Here is a 16,564-nt window from a genome sequence, read left to right on the forward strand (position 1 = left end):
GTGTGGAAAGGTTAATAAGGGAATGGGAACGGTTTATAAGTGAGTGGGAAGGGTTTATAAAGCCTTAAAATATATATAAATACTAAAATAAATGTAAGGTTCCTACTTCGCAGATTTTCACCTACCGCGGGTGGGGGGTGGGTTTAGAACATAATACCCGCGATAAGTGAGGGAATACTGTAATGTCAGTCTTCAAAACATGTTTCCGGAGGGGCAGATCCAGAGGGAACACACCACCCTGTTCCCATGGGGTCAGAGGGGTCTGGATACCACCTGCAATGGACTAGACAGGAAAAGGGGATTACAGTCAACCCTCCTCGTGTCAATGTCAAATCTGAGACCAAACATCAGCAGTCTAAATCCCGAGATTCTCAGAAAGGAAAGGACCTGGGATTCCACAGCAGGATTTCTGTGGGTCAAAGGGCACAGGATTGCTGGGGGTCGGTGTGCTGCCTGGGAGGGTGGCGAGAAGGGACAGTGCCATCGGGCAGGTGGAGTTAACATTCGGTGACAGAGGTTAGGGAGGGTCTGAGAGATTCTCAGAGAAGGTCCCTCTACGAGGACGGGGTCTCTGTCCCCTGCCAGGGCAGGGTCTAGGGAGGGATGAGAAGTCAGTAAACACAGGATTGCAGTGAGGAAGGAGTGAGCAGGGAAGGGACCACTCAGAACCAGGGCAGCCACGGCTGCTCCCAGCCAGGCCCTTGCCCAGGCCGCTCACACGGCTGCTCACGCCAGTAGCTGGCAGACACCGGGGCACGCCAGCTTCATCCATGAAACCACCAGAGCATTAGCCCAACGGCTCACTGTCCTCATGAATTTGCATGAACTGTTTATCAAGGTTTGTCCCTGAAGGCCAAGCTAATGAATTCGCCTCTCAGCCCCATGGGAGCTACACAAATACTGGTCAGACGTTGGGAGGTGCACCTCAAGGTGCTGATGAGTAAAGATGGTGAGGGAGGAGGGACACAGATTGGACACCCTGGTCCTTTAAGGGACTTCCTTTAAAGAAAACGTCATAGCTTTGGGGCCTGGAATTGAAAGGTATGGGCAGAAGCTGGGTAAGGCATGTGTCCTTCCATTGGCTCAGACGCTGCCTGTCTCCCCCCCGGCAACCCGGGGGCAGGGGAGTGTGGGGGGTGGAGGGGGTGGCCCTTGGTTCAGGAGTCCAGGGCATGATCTAGAGAACTCGGGGGTTCAGGGATCTCTGTCGCCAAGGAACCAACTACGTTCCTGTCCTCCATCCACCTGTCACCATTTTGTGACAATGGGACAATCACTCATGCCTCTACATTTCAGTGCCGTGAACCATGAATTAAGGGTCACAGCCCCTTCTGTGCCCACCCCACAAGGGTTACGTGGAGACCACAGGAGAGAATAATGGAAACTCCCCACGCACTGAGACAAAGCGCCACCCCCACGTGTAGACTGAAAAGTGACCTCCGCCCTCCCCTGCTCTGCAGCCACCAAGGGAGGCAGCTCCCCTGTCATTTCTTGCTTCTTCTTTCAGACCCTTAATACTGGAACACTTATGTGGCACTTAGAAAGCCCTTGTCATTTTTCTTTAGGCTCTATCTGAATTTTCTTATATTAGGCCTCCGTGTGGGCTGCTCAGTTCAGTAGTCAGTGAGGTCCTGGGGGCATGCAGACGTCATCCATGAAGCCACCGAAGTACCAGCCCAGCAGACCCCTTTCCCAGGGGTTGATGTTTACTGCTCCTTGTCCAGGTTTGGTCGGCTGAAGACTAAGCTCACTCTTTGTGCAACTGTCACATGGGCAGTTGGTTTGGAATATCCCAGGTTCTGAGTTAACTGGGAGTCAGACTACTGGCCGTCCAGGGTGGTCACCTGAGCGCCAGGAAGTCTCATGGCAAGGCAGCTGATCAAATCAAGTGCTGGGTTTGGGGGGAGTGAGCGAGACATGGACACAGATTTGGATCCCCCGATCTTTCACGAAAGGGAAGGTCTTCATTGGGAGAGAAGGCATTGTATTTTGGACCAAGGATTGAAACACAGAGCCAGGAGTTGGGATCGGAGCAATTCTCATGCTCATGAGCCAGGCACCTGCTCCGGCACAAGCTGTCTCCCTGCAGCAAATTTGTGGCAGGAGGATGTGAAAAAGCTAGTAAGGAGAGCTCTTATTTCTGCTGTCCAGGGCGTGAACTCATGTCCAGGGATCTTATGTTCAGGGATCTCTGCCCTTGGGGACAGCTGTATCCCCTGCCTCAGACCTATTACTCATCAGTGTTGTGACTCTGGGCAAGACACTTGGCCTCTCTACGCTGCAATGTCCTGAGCCATAAAATATGGATCGCAGCCCTCCTCTGCTCACCCTACAGTGCTGATGTAAACAGTACGAGATGTAACAGACTTTTTTCTATGAGCTCTAAAACATGTCAGTGTGTAAAAGGAAGGTTTCATCCTCTGTCTTGTAGTCGTCTCTGGAGGCAGCTGCTACTACATTTCTTGCTTATTCTTCAGACATTTAATGCTTGAACACTTAGGTAGGTGGTACTTAGGAAGCACTGATCGGTTCTCTTCAGGCTTTGTGTTTATTTGGAGCCTTAGAATATTAATAAGCAGGTTAAGGTCCCATTAACATTTCCATATCACAGAGCAGGCAACTGAGAAACAGAAGGACTAAGAAACAGTCTCAGGTACATGTGGCTTTTAATGGGATTTTCTCTCAGGCCATCAGGTGCCCACGCTCCCAGTCACTGTGTGGCGCTGGCTTTCTTCTTGTCGCATCTGAATATAATTCCTATCTAATCAGTTTGTTGGGTGTTCTAAGTTCACACCAAACTGCGAGATCCATCTTCCTAAGTCCTACTTTGATTCAAGTGGCTTCTCAGGCAGCTAGTGATAAGGAGATCTGAAGTTTGACCTAGCAATAACATTTTCCATGATAGTGGACACTGAATATTATATTAATGCCTGCTTTCCAGAATGCCTAACATCAATTTAGGTGACACCTTATGCAAGCATACATTTAGAAAGTTAAAATATAAGATTAACATATTTAACAACAATAAAGAGAGGTCAAAGCAAACAACATCTCTGCAGCACAAGGCTTCCTAAAAGGAATATTTTAATATTTAGATTATTAAAAAAATAAATCTCAGCATGAAGAACTGGGTCATTCTATATTAGTAGTCATAAAAGGAAAAGAGAAAAATGGAGAGATCATCCTGGACTCCAAAATAAGTCTTCAGCCCTGGCCATCATGGCTCAGTTGGTTGAGTGTCATCCTGCAAAGTGAAAGGTCTCCGGTTCGATTCCCAGTCAGGCACATGCCTGGTTTGCAGGCCAGGCCCCCGGCTGGGGCACTTGAGGCACGTGAGAGAGGCAACCAATTGATGTTTCTCTCACACATTGATGTTTCTCTCCTTCTCTTTCTCCTTCCCTCCCCCTCTTTCTAATAAAATAATAAAAATAAAATAAAATAAGTCTTCCTTTCTGCAAAAGTGAGTGTTATTACAAGAAAAAGTGAGAGGGTATCCCTACTTACAGTGGTGCTATGAAGCTTCATAGACTCTTAGACACAAACGTGCATCTTAGCAAGAGGTTAAAAATGAACAACTCCATAAAACTGGATTGTAAATGGCCAGCACACCTGCCTCGACTCTCTAACACGGTCCAAGAACGGCCGAGTATTCTCCACGAGGCCTCGAAAAACTCCACGGCGACCCCTCCGCCGTTTTAGCAACGCGGTCGATATTCCAGTTGAGAGCTGAAGTTCTTCTATGTATAAATAAATGTGAAAGCCACGAATGCATACAATAAAAAGTGAAATGTAAATAGAAAGGTTAATATCAAACTCCAGTTATTAAGTAAAACTGTCAAGGTCGTTTGACGTAGAAAAGATGTTGAAAGGATCCACACAACAGTCTTTTAGTAACCGGTCACCAGAAAAGGAGAATGTTACCCATGAGCCCTTCCCGACAAGTCTCTGGTCCCTATCACCGGTTACCTGAGCACCTCAGTCATCCCTGCTCTAATAGATCTGTCCTGTTTCATCAGTTACCCGTTGAGAGTACAAGATTCTTCAAAGCAGGAATCTTGTTCCCTGTGTCTGCATTTTTATAAGCTTCTCACCTGGCGCCACACTTTCTTCCCACTAGAGGGCGTCCAAGTGCTTACTGAAGGAACAGCGCATAAACAATTCCATGAAACTGGCTTTTCTTCTGATTCAGAATCACTGATGTATTTATTCTTTTTACTAACAGCTACTGGGAAAGGTTCTCATACTATTTTATGTCACTTTTAGTTGTTCAGACTCAGCCGCTTGGCTTTCCACTTGCAGTGGCTGGAGTTTGGGCTGGATTTGATCAGCTTGGCTGGGTCTGCCTGTTTTTGGAGACAGAAATAAACAGTAGTGTGATCTCTATGTTCATTCATCACCCCAAAATTATTGTACGTCTGCCATCTACCAGAAAGTATCTGGCTTAAAGCAAAGGACTGTCCCTTGAAAATTTCACATCCCAGTGACATAATAAAAATAACAAATCATGTATATAGCCATAGTGTGGTCATTGCTAGGGAAATGCAGAAAAAATAGAAGAGTAAGGAATACGAGGAATTACTGGGAAGGTGGAATGTGAAGGGGGCTGATTGCATTAATCAGAGCAGAGTCTCAGCAAGAATCAAAGACTTGAAGGCATGAGTGAGTTAATGAGGTTACATGAAGGTGAAGGCAAAAGAGAGCAAAGTTTCTCAGGTAAAAATGTCCAAGGAAGAACAAGGTGGCCCATGCCTAATTTGAAGTCACTCCTAAAGAGGAGTCATTAGCTGAGGCCAAGAAGTGTAGAAGGTTTTCTTTCGTCTTGAAATTAAAAGTAAGTCTTTCTGCGTACGTGACAGGGAAGCAGTGGAGGAGGAAGGTATCCATGTAGATAATGCCTGCCCATGCCGGCATCTGTAGAATGACTTTTCTTATGAAATGTGTTAGCTCTGTTGTCAGGAGGGAACTCTACACCTGAGGTATACGTGCTCAAGAACCAATTTTCTCTCTTTTCAGCCGAGGCAGAATCTTTTGCATAGCCCTGGCTGGATTGCATAGCCCTGGCTGGATTGCTCAGTAGATTAGATATGCCAAAGTTGCAGGTTTGATTTCTGATCAGGGAATATACAAGAAACAACCAATGAATGCATAAATAAATGGAACAACAAAATCATCTCTCTCTCTCTCAAAAACCAATAAATCAAAAAAAATTTCAAAGGGAATCTTTTGCATAAAGGAAACAGTGCTCGTGGCTGCAGAGGGTCCAGGTATAGCAGGTTTGGGGGTCCACCAACCAAGCACTCTGGCCCGGGCTGGCATCCTGGCCCTGCCCCTCATTGCTGTCCTGAAGGCAATGACCCTGAAGGGGACAGGCCCCTAAGAACAGTTAGAGTAGGCAGTTGCCTGGCCACTTTTTTAAAACTATGACTTCAAATAAGGCATCAGGTTACTAACTACACACATTTTCCAATAACACCAACAAGATAGATTGTTCCTAAGCCGTCAGAATTGTTCTATAACAAACCACAGGGGACCTGGTAAATATTCATAGAAATTGAAGAAAATTGCAGATTTTGATTCTTTTCCCCACGGTCAAATGCACAAGACACTGTGGTCAGAGCGCTTGCTTGTATGAGCCAGGTGTGTACTGGGTTCTTCAGAAGCCTAGGGGTCCCCTGGGGACCCCCTACACACACACACACACACACACACACACAAACACTCACTCACTCACTCAAACACCTGAGCTACTGCAACCTGAACCGTCCTTTGCTTGCCCACCTCCAATTTTGGTCGCCCCGCTCCTCTCACACAGCTCACCGACCTCCTTCCCACCTCCAGAATTAGGCTGATCTGTGCGCGATACAACTGTCCCCTGTGCCCTTCAGTCCCTCTCCTCTGTGGCTCCTGAGGGGAAAAGCTCCTTTCCCAGAGGGTGACAGCCTTGTGCCCAGCAACTGACACCAAATAGGGGTGGGGAGCAGTGGAGGCAAGTCCAGCTTGGCAGCTTTGCAGGATGCTCTGCACGCTTAGAAGGGCAGGTGCTGCGTGTACCCCGACTTCAACCCTGCCAGCCCAGGCTCTTCCGTCTCCACCTCTGTCCTGGCTCAAATGAGACTGGGGTTGGGTTGCATCCGGCAGGGTCACGAGTCTCAATGGGGTGGGAACCTGGCCCCCAGCCCCATTTCTTGGCCCACCTTATCTCACCCATGGATTGTCCCTGGATTAATCTGCCAGGTGACCTTATGAAATGACATACACTTGGAACTTCAGAAACATAGGCCCTCACCATTTAATCGACCAAACCCCTGCCATTTGCCAACAGAACCAAATTGTAGCTGCTGTGAATAAACTTAAATCCAAATGTAGGTCGTCCGTAATCCTCGGGGCAGAGTCCTGCAAGTGGATTCACAGTGATTTATAAACTTTGAAGTATTTTGGAATCATTTTTTTTCAAACTTATATTTGCTGTATCAATCTTTTTGTTGATTACTTCCATGATTCTTTGGCCTTGCTACTTAAAAATGTTTTTTAAATCAGCAATTCTTTCAATAGTTTTAAAATTCTTTTTTTTTTTAAATTAAGATTTTGTTTATTTTTAGAGAGAAGGGAAGGGAGGGAGAAGGAGAGGGAAAGAAACATCCATGTGTAAGAGATATATCAATTGGTTGCCTCTCGCACACCCCCAGCCAAGGACCTGTCCTGCAATCCAGGAATGTGTTCTAACCTGGAATGTGTTCTAACCTGTCCTGCAATCCAGGCATGTGTTCTGACTGCGAATTGAACCAGCGACCCTTTGGTTCACAGGCCAGCACTCAATTCACTGAGCCACACTAGCCAGGGCTCTTTTAATATTTTTATAATTGCATTGTTTCACATTTAAATCTTTGAGGCACACACTGAATGACCATTTAAATTAAGAGATAGATAGTTATCCGATACTTTTTCTTGAGTAATCCTAACCTTACGCACTGCTCTAAAAAGTCAGTATTATCTCATAGAAACCTGCATGTGCCCTCAGCTCTAATTCTAGACTCCATTCTGCACTGTCCATGTGCACCAGCAAGGAAATGTTTAGTTTGCTATATCTTGAAAAAACTTCTAAGGACTAGAAAAAGCTAGATCTGCTAAGCACAGAAAAATTCTTCGCTATTCTTTCAAAACAACTTTAGAATCTTTACATTGAGTTCCAGAATATAACAGATTCTGTTGTCCATTAATTTGGGGTTGTACTGACCTTAGACATTAATTTAGTTCCTCCAAGTTGCAGAGTCTCACTAAGATTTTCTCGGAAAAATCCTTGTGCTCATAAGTGACTCCCAGGAAGATGCAGGTGACAGCTTAGATTAGCTGTGAAACCCGGCCCCGGGTGCCTCTGGGGTAGTGGCCAAGCCTATTGTGTGTTCTGGTTTGTGTGATGGGGGGAACCCAGGGGAGAGGATGTGGGAGAAGAGAAGAGGATAGGAGGAGAAAATTTGGGGGTCTTGGATTGGATACGATCCTCCGAGACGTCGCTTGTGGACTCATTCGGTGTTCTGCCCCAAGTCCAGCCCAGTCTTCGGGTGTAGCAGGTTCTTCGTGAGTATTGCCTAAGTCTGCATGAGTCACACCTGGACTGCATGTCTCAGTGGGTACCTCCTTCTTCACGGCGCTTGGGACTCTTTCTAGTAGGTCTTCTTTAATGCCTTCCAGAAAAGCCGTACAATTCTTCTGCCCTCGGGTTTTCCAGGTCATGTGATCGGTTTGTTCCTGGGCACTTATAGTTACACCTCTGTTTATTGTTGGTGTTTCCCCAACAGAATGTAGGGGCCATGAAGGGAGGGGCTTCACTGTGCTTTCCCTGCTCTTTCGCCAAGGGATACAACAGTGCCTGGCAAAGAAGAGGCATGGGTGCATGGAACAGACTGACGGCTGTTAAGAGGGGAGGGGTGGGGGGCTGGACGGAAGAAGGTGAAGAGATTAGCCAAACAACGTGCAATGACCCCTTCCGGGTTCTGGACTTCTCTCCCCCGGGTCGGTGCTAAGCGTTTTGCATTCAGTATCTCAATGGTCTCTATCATCACCATGCGGTAATCATATTATGCCCATTGTAAAGATGGGAAAACTGAGGGTCGGAGAGTGGGCCCCCCCATCTCCCGCCACTGGCTCGAGCCTGTCCCATAGCGGACACTGCGTAAGTGATGCTGTCCTTCCCGCCCCACATAAGGAGGCTGGGGCCCTGGCTGGGGCAGGAAGGTGGGGGATCGTTGGGAGGTCCGGGTGCTGGAGGTGAGCGAGCGAGGGTGCGCATCCTCGGGCGGAGAACTTGGAAGGCCGGGCCGTGTGTTTCCGGGGGGCGGGGCCCCGCGCGGGACGGCTCCTGACGTCACGGGGCGTCCGGCCCCGCCCCACCGCCGCCGCAGCTCAGGAGCCCGGAGAGCAGGAGCCGCCGACACCGCCACCGTCGCCCGGGACTCGGAACGCCGCGCGCGCAGCCATGGCTTCGGGCCCCGCGGGTGAGGGGGCGCGGGGCGCGGGGGCGGCGGGAGGGCAGCCCGATCCCGGCTCCAGCCCTGAGCTGAACAGCCGCCTTCCCGTCTTGTCCCACAGGGGCGGACACCCGGCAGAGGCTGCTGCGCACCGTCAAGAAGGAGGTAGGTAGTGAGGTGGGGAAGGGGGAGGGGGAGGGGGGGCACAACCTCTGGGGGAGGGGACAGTCGTAGCCGGCCCCCCCCTCCCCGCCCCCGGGGAAAGAGCCTCAGAGGTGGGGATGGCCACCTTGGTTGTGGGGCTCACCTAGGTGGGTACCTGCCTCCGCTAGACTGGAGGCTGGTGAGTTTCGGGGAGGGGGCTCCAGGTATGGGGGAAGCGCTGGATGTTTTCCTGCTGTGTGCCGGCGTGGGTGCAGCTTGAGGGCTCTCAGGCTGTGGGGCACCCCTGCCTATGCCTGAGTAGGACCCCCCGTCCTGGAGGAGCGGCGCGTGGGTCTCACTACATGGAGACAGGCAGCGGGGGGGCTGATAGGCCGTGGAGGGGGGAGTCCGGGCGGGGCTGCAGGAGGACCCGATCTCAGGAATGGGGAAAGGTAACCCTTTGGGAAAATAAAACCTCCCCAACCCCCACGTCCCCATGCTCCCCCTTCTGAATTCTCAGCCCTTGGGGCCATCCCGGAGCCGGGGGACTTCCTTCCTGAGAGTCCTTGGCCAGTGGGTTACCCCAGTTGTGGGCATGTGCCCACATTCTCCTGGCAGGGAGGGGCCCCGCACCCTCCACCTGCGAAGGGGGATGAGAGTCAGACAGAGTTCTGCTGCCCCTGTCGCCCTCTCCCCCTCTCCCCCTCTCCCCCTCTCCCTCTCTCCCCCTCTCCCCCTCTCCCCTTCTCCCCCTCTTCCCATCTTCCCTGGGGCCAGCAGGGAGCCTAGTCCAGCCTTTAGAGGTAATAGCCCATGACTTCCTGCAGAGGGGAGAATCTATAGTGATGGGTGTTTGGACATTTAGATCCCTGGACCCTGTGCGTGTGTGTATGTAACACGCCTGTGTGGGTAAGGGCCTGTGGCTGTGGGCGTGTGCAACTGAGACCGTCTCTGCATCTGTCTGGAGATACCTGTGTTATCTCTATGCAATGTGTGTACATGTACCTGTGTGTCTGTGTTTATCTGTATTTTTTAGTATGATGTGTATCTGTGATGCAAGAATCTGTGTGAATGAATGAGGCTGTCACTCTGAGTGTGTGTGTGCTGTGTGAATGAGAGGCTGTGACTGTGTGTATCCATGTGTGTGATGTGTGAATGAGTCCGTGACTGTGTGTGTATCCGTGTGTGGGGGGTGTGAATGAGTGAGGCCGTGACTGTGTGTGTGTATCTGTGTGTGTGTGTGCTGTGTGAATGAGTGAGGCTGTGACTCTGTGTGTGTGTGTGATGCGTAAATGAGTCCGTGGCTGTGTGTGTATCCGTGTGTGTGTGCTGTGTCAATGAGTTTGGCCATGACTGTGTGTGTATCCGTGTGTGTGTGCTGTGTGAATGAGTGAGGCCGTGACTGTGTGTGTATCTGTGTATGTGTGCTGTATGAATGAGTGAGGCCGTGACTGTGTGTGTATCTGTGTGTATGTGATGTGTGAATGAGTGAGGCCGTGACTGTGTGTGTATCTGTGTGTATGTGATGTGTGAATGAGTGAGGCCGTGATTGTGTGTGTATCTGTGTGTATGTGATGTGTGAATGAGTGAGGCCGTGACTATGTGTGTATCTGTGTGTATGTGATGTGTGAATGAGTGAGGCCGTGACTGTGTGTATTGCTCTCCTCATGTCACCCACATCCCTCAGCCTGGGACCCCACTGCTGCGGAGCCGGCATCACTGGTGTATCTTGAGTCCTTAGCCTGCAGTCCTCGGGGCTGGCCTGATCCCTGTGCGGCTGTGTGTGTTCGGGGTGTCAGCACCTGCTGTCAGCACTGAACACCAAGAAGCCCCTCCCTGCTTGGTGGCAGACAGCCATGAAGGGCAGCCTCCAGGCTGTGACCTGTTGCTGCCCCGCCCTCCTCATGGAGTGTGGGTGTGTGTTTGTGTGTGGGCGTGTGTGGCATGCCCATGTGCCCATGTAGTTTCAAGAATCAGCTGCAGGGCGGGTTGCACATTCTGGCCTTTCTGAACAAGGAAGCACACAGGATACGTGGAATCCCTCTGAAAGGCCCAGAACTTTTCAGCTCCGCCTTTGTAGAGACCCCTGTGAGAACCTGAAGAAAACTCTGTCTAGACCCTCTTTCCAACAAAGCCTACAGACTTACGCATTCTGATGACTATTTGGGGGGAGGGTATGTAGAGACACTCCCCCCCCATCCCCTGCCCAAGCCTTCAGGTTAAAAACCTGCAGTCTTTTTGTTCATTGTTTAACCAAACCTAGAGGTAATCTGTGCTCCCCAGATGTTTTCACCTGGAATGCGTTTGTTTTTAAGGGACTAGTTGGCTAGTTCCGTTGGGAGGGGAACCAGCAGGCAGAAGACTGTCAGCAAGGCATCTGGGTGGGGCTGCATTGGTGCCTTGGACAAGTCCCTTCTCAAGGACTCTTGTTTCCACATCTGGAGAAGGAAGCATTGGTGCCCTTGGCGGTCACACCACATCTGTCCAGTTTGGGTTATTGGCCAGGCTGGGGGAACGCTTTGTCCCTGGTAGCCAGCGGTCTAGCCTCCGTCCTTTCTCCTGGGAGGGGCTGGGTTCGGGGCACGGAATGAGCTTTCTGCCTGGCTTCAGGCCGAGGTCATCTGATCTGAGGGACCTCCTGGCATCCTTCTTGGTACCTAATGAGGACAAGGGCAGAACCTTGAGAGTTGGGACAAAGGGCCTCCAGTGCCCACTGACCCGGACCTGCGATCAGAAGGCAAGGCTTAACAGTCCCAACCTGGTGGCTGTTTCTAAATTTTGCATCTCTTAGGGCACATCGTTTTAGTAACCCGAGCTTCCATTTCCTGGGGGTTACCCTGTGTCCTGCCCTGTGTGCACAGGGACTTTATGAGGTGAGTGCAGGTGTCCCCATTTTACAGATAAGGAAATGGGCTCAGGGAGGAAGAGTGAGTTGATCAAGAACGCACAGCCAAGAAGGGACAGAGCTGGGGACCTAACCCCCAGGTCTGTCTGACAAATGCCGGGCTCTTCCCCCCTATATCACAAACATGCCCACCCACATCCTCACAGCGCCATCATTCGGGCAGATGTGGGTGGTATAAGTTCTGCTGTACAGGTGAGAAAACTGGCCCAGGAAGAATAAGTGATGTTTCAAAGGTACAGACAAGTGAAGGGGAACAAGTTCAAGTCTTACGTCTGTGAGCTGCCCTGCCTGTCTAGCATGGGTGCCCCCTAAGGTTCCCTCCAAAGCAGACCTCCGTCCCTTCCTCTCTGGGGGTCATCTCCCCCTAATATCAGAAAGCCAGTCTCCGGTGGAATGCGTACCAATCTGGGAGTCGAATCAGGTGTGCCTTCTCCTCCCCGTCTGGGTGCAGAGCAGCCACATCCCGGCTTGTCACAGCCTGCCCAGAGGCGCCTCACATCCTTCTTTCTGGCGCAGGCGGCTTATCAATCGCTTTCTGTATTTGAGCCAGGTGGGTCTGCAGGTCTTACCTGAGCGACTGAAGCCCCAAGGCCAGTGGGAGTTGTGTGTCTGGAGACTCTGTCCAGTGCTGACTTGGGGGGGGGGGGGGCTTTGTGACCGAGCACTGTGAAGCAGGTCAGGAAGGAGCTTTGGGGTCAGCCGCAGCTGGGTTCCAATGCTGGTGCGTTTATTTACTGAGGGGCATCTGTCTGCCAGAGGCTAGGGAGGGCTCTGGACAAGATAGGCCCTGCCTCTTGGGACTGACATTCCAGGATGGCAGACAGACCCCGACAGACATTCCGAGTGTAATTAAAAAGATAATTACAGGCTGTGCACCGAGGTCTGAAGCAGAGGATCTTGGCAGCACAAGAACACAGCGGAGAAGTAACTGCGTGCAGTTACATATTGTAAACGTATTTCATGTCTAAGAAGGTATGTGAAGAATGAGTAGACCTTTTAGAGGAAGATAAGAATGGGGCAGGGGGGGGCGGGAGAGGAAAGCCATTCCTGGCAGAGGGAACCGAATCTGGAAAAACCTTGTGGCTGGAGGGAGGGAGCATTATGGACTTGAGGAATGGGAGTATTGGAAGTAGGGGGAGTCCCAAGAGAGAGAATGGTCCTGCTACATCAGGGACAGAGCACCTGATCCTGTTACAAAAGCAAGGAGGAAGGGAGGGAGTTGGGGGACCTCAGGAATACGGAAAGGAGAGCGAGGAGCTGAAATTGATTGCTTGTCAATTGCACAGTCTTGGATGAGCAACCCTCTTTACCCTCACAAGTGTCTGGGTTTCAGTTTATTCATAATGGGGATAAAAATTACTCAACTGTCAGGATAAATAACGTGAAAACACCCACCATGTCAGCCTGAGCTTCAGCAGGGCAGGCATCTTGTTTTTTCCGTCTCCACAGTGCCACCGAGGGAAAGCTGGAGACAGGGTGGCCTCAGCATGATTTCCTCCTTAAATTCAGCCGGCTGTATCCAGGCTCCTTCCAGACTCCCTTCACCCTCCCTGCCTTGCCCTCCCCACCTCCGCCACTTAATTTTGTTTTGGTTTCCAGAGAGAGCAGGCACTGGCTTCCTGTTGCCATGACAACGTCCATTAAAGGCACCAGCCATGTGACTTGAGTTGATAAGGGAAGCAAAGTGGCTAACTGACTTGTTTTCCTGCCTCCAGACTGCGCCTCTTAATTGGAGGGGACAAGGTGGAGGGCTTGCTGGCGGAGGATAGACCCCAGTAAGGAGACAAGGGGTTGAAGTGGGTGCTGGAGAGGAAGCTGCATGAGCTCTGCGGGCGAGAGCTGGTGGAAGGGCTTTCACGGGAGCCATTAGTGTGAGCGCTGAGCTGGGCATGTTTGGGCTGCTGAGCCTCCCATTGCCTGGGTGGTAGGACCTGGGCCTGGGGAGGTCTGCTGGACATGCTGAAAAGCTTGGAGGAAGGTGACAGAAAAAAATCGATGTTTCTATTAGGATCCTGGTGGTTCTTAATGAAGGTTCTTCATTTTGCCCCTCAGGGAGGGTTGCCAAATAACATACAGGTCACCCAGCGAAATTTGAATTTCAGATGATGAGTGATTTTTTGTATGTGTATATATTGCTAAATCTGGCAGCTTTGCCCCAGGGGACACTTGGCACTGTCTAGAGACATTTTTGGTTGTCACAACTGAGGTTATGACTGACGTCTAATAAGCAGAGATGAGGATGCTGCTCACCTTCCCGCGGCGCACAGGGTGGCCTCACCACAGAGAAGCAGCCAGCCCATCCTGGCCCTGCTGTTGAGTCTGAGAAGCCTCTGTGCTGGGCACTGGCCAGGTGCCCCCCAAGCACCTCCCCCCGACTCTCAGGACAGCCCTTCACTTGATCAATGAGGAACCCAAGGCACGGGGGCATCAAGCAGCTCGCTTTAAGGTCATGCAGGCAGTCCGCGGAGAAGCCAGGACTCGGATCCCGCTTTGTCAGGCTCTGCAGGGCGGCTTTGTGACCCTGGTCCCGGAGGCAGTGGTGGGGAGCCAGGAGCTTCAGCAGAGTCCGCGGGGGTCAGTCTTGGGTAGGGGAAAGGAGGCGAGGCAGGAAAGTTCTGTTCGTTCTAGTTTGTGCAGGGCCGTAATTGCCAGGCTGCGGTGTTCGCTCCGTCAGATAGTGGGGAGGTGTGGCGGATTTATGAGCAAAGAGGGTCTTGTTTGGAACTGGACTTCGGGAAGTTTCAGCTGATAGCAGGGGACAGGGTGGACCCTTTCTGCCAGTTCTTAACAAGAAAACTTCCTCTATTCTTTCTTCCTTCATCCTTTTGTCTCCCTCTTTTCCTCCCCTTCTCCCCTCTCTCCCTCCCTCCTTTCCTTTTTTTCCATCTACAAATGTTTACTAAGCATCTACTATGTGCCAGGCACTGTTCCAGGAACTGCAGATTGAGAAGTAAGCAAAGCAACATCCCTGCGCATATGTATGCTCTCAGGAAGCATACAGTCTAGTTGGGGAACAGGTGATAAACAACAGACACATGTCAGAAGTGACAAGGGTGTCCCTGACATGGGGAACAGCAGTTACAAGCCTTGAGTCGGGAACAGTGAATAGCGAGGGGGCCCGTGAGGTCAGACGAAGTTCATGAGACCCTCGAAGGAGGGATGCGGCCAGAGAGGGAACAGGAGGCCGGGCATCCCTTGGAAGCTGCAGCTTTTACTCTGAGTGACATGGGGACCGTGGGAGGGTTTTGAGCAAGCGGGGACATGACCTCATTCATGTCGTGGACTGCTCTGGCTGCAGGGTGAGCAGGAAGAGTAGGTGACCAGGGAGCAGGGCCATGAAGTCATTACGCGAGAGAGAAAAATGTCTCTTGTTCTTTGAGCCTTCAGGTCGTGGGCTGGAAATCACAGCTGCCCCATTTACTCCCCTGCTTGGCCAAGTAGGGGTTCCAAAAACCTTTGCAGAACGAATCCAGACATTCTGGCGAGATATTTTGGGGCTCTCTGATGCTGGCTGGGTTGACTCAAACAGCTTCTGTGTGTCATGCTTTGGGCTTAAGGCGGCAGAACTCCTCTTCATGAATAATGCAGCCTTAGCTGTCAGTGCGTTTGGTGCTTTTTTCAGGCCACTGACAATGCAGCTTCCAGGAGCTTCTGAGAGGGAGGGCCTGGGCTTTAGCGCCCAGCTCGATGTGACAGCCGGGACCCCCGCTTTGCCTCTGGGTTCAGTCTCCGTGCAGCCTGGCTGGGTCCCCACTGCAGTAACTTCATGGGGGGCTCGGGAGAGGGGCGGTAGCATTTGTCACTGGTGCGTGGGTAGGAAGGACACTTCTGTCATCACCGTGAGAAACGAGGGCACCTGAGTCCTTGTCCAGCTCTGCCCCCGTCTCACTTCCTGCTTTCTAAGTGACGAGGCTGGACCAGCTCCAGGGTTCTGAGGACCTCGAGTCATCTCATTTGGCTGACAGCTCTCCCCGAGAGCCAAGTTTCCCTGATATTTTCTGTCTCTGAATTTGCCAAGTCTGTATTTAAGACTTATTACAGCTCTCCAGCTGATAAGACCCTTTGGGAGCCTTTACTCCGCTGAAGGCAGCCGAGGGCTCCGCCAAAGCCGTTCTAAGGGATAAAGTTTTTTTTTGTTTGTTTGTTTTTTTTAAACAGCATGTCCCGAGCATTTTATATGGGTGACCTCATTTAAATATTCCAATGCCCCCTGAGGTGGATAAACACCCTCCCTTAAAGACGAGGAAATTGAGGCACAGAGAAGGCAGGTAACTTGCCTGAGGGCACAGGGCTGGTCCGTGGTACAGTGGGTGGGGGGGGTTGTCTGGCCCTGGAATGCTGCTCTGCATTGCTCTGGAGCCCAACTCGGTGACCCGTGCCTGGTTATGAGCCGTGCTGAGAGTGGGGTCGGGAAAGGGCCGACGCTTTGAACTGGACAGTCCCAAGTTCGGGTTGTGGGCCTGTCGTTTGGTAGCTGTGTGAGCCTCTCTGGCTTCGGTTTGCTCGTGACTCTGGCAGCAGCATCTACCACACATCAGCGCTAGTACGCCTTCCCTGCCGGCCCCGGGGGAGCAGGGCACTGTGCTTGGCTCACCAGATAGAGGGACCCAGCTCCGTAAGGATGTTTTTCTGCCCTTTCTGGTCCCATCTGAAGTTGCAGGTGCCCTCAGCGTGGGGTCTCGTTCCCCCTGGGTAAGCCCTGGGCCAGGGGTACCCTGCCCACAGGAGCAGCACTGCAGACTGGGAAGGGCTCTTGGGGCCCAAAGGGATGAGCCCTTGCACAGAATCAGGAGAGCCGAGGCTTGACTGGCTGTATGGTCATCCTGGGTGGGCAGCTGGATCTTCATTCTGGGCCAGTTGCTCTTTGGCCCCTCGGAGGCCGTCCCTCAGCCTAAGGAGGTCAGAGTCCCCCAGAGCCTGCTGGGAGCCTCAGGGCGAGGTGGCGAAGGGTGCCAGTGAGAAGCAGTGTGTCTGTCTGTCTTTCAGTAGTGCCAGGAGGTCAGAGATGAATAGGTTTTTGTGCCTTTTCTTTGCAAGATCTTGAAGGAAC

At 51.5% G+C, this 16,564-nt stretch overlaps 1 protein-coding gene across 1 annotated transcript in view; it reads left to right on the forward strand.

The window, feature by feature from the left end:
* Positions 1-8,396: 8,396 nt before the first annotated feature.
* The window catches only part of SGSM1 (small G protein signaling modulator 1), a 64,952-nt gene continuing 56,784 nt past the window's right edge, over positions 8,397-16,564 (forward strand). The window contains exons 1-2 of the mRNA XM_090257315.1: positions 8,397-8,492; positions 8,587-8,630. Coding sequence (XP_090113441.1) covers positions 8,474-8,492; positions 8,587-8,630 — 63 coding nt within the window. The 5' untranslated portion in view covers positions 8,397-8,473. The remainder of the gene's footprint in view (positions 8,493-8,586; positions 8,631-16,564) is intronic.

Source organism: Furipterus horrens, unplaced genomic scaffold (assembly GCF_987537825.1).
Source record: "Furipterus horrens unplaced genomic scaffold, mFurHor1.1.pri manual_scaffold_11, whole genome shotgun sequence".
Classification (NCBI taxonomy): Eukaryota; Metazoa; Chordata; class Mammalia; order Chiroptera; family Furipteridae; genus Furipterus; species Furipterus horrens.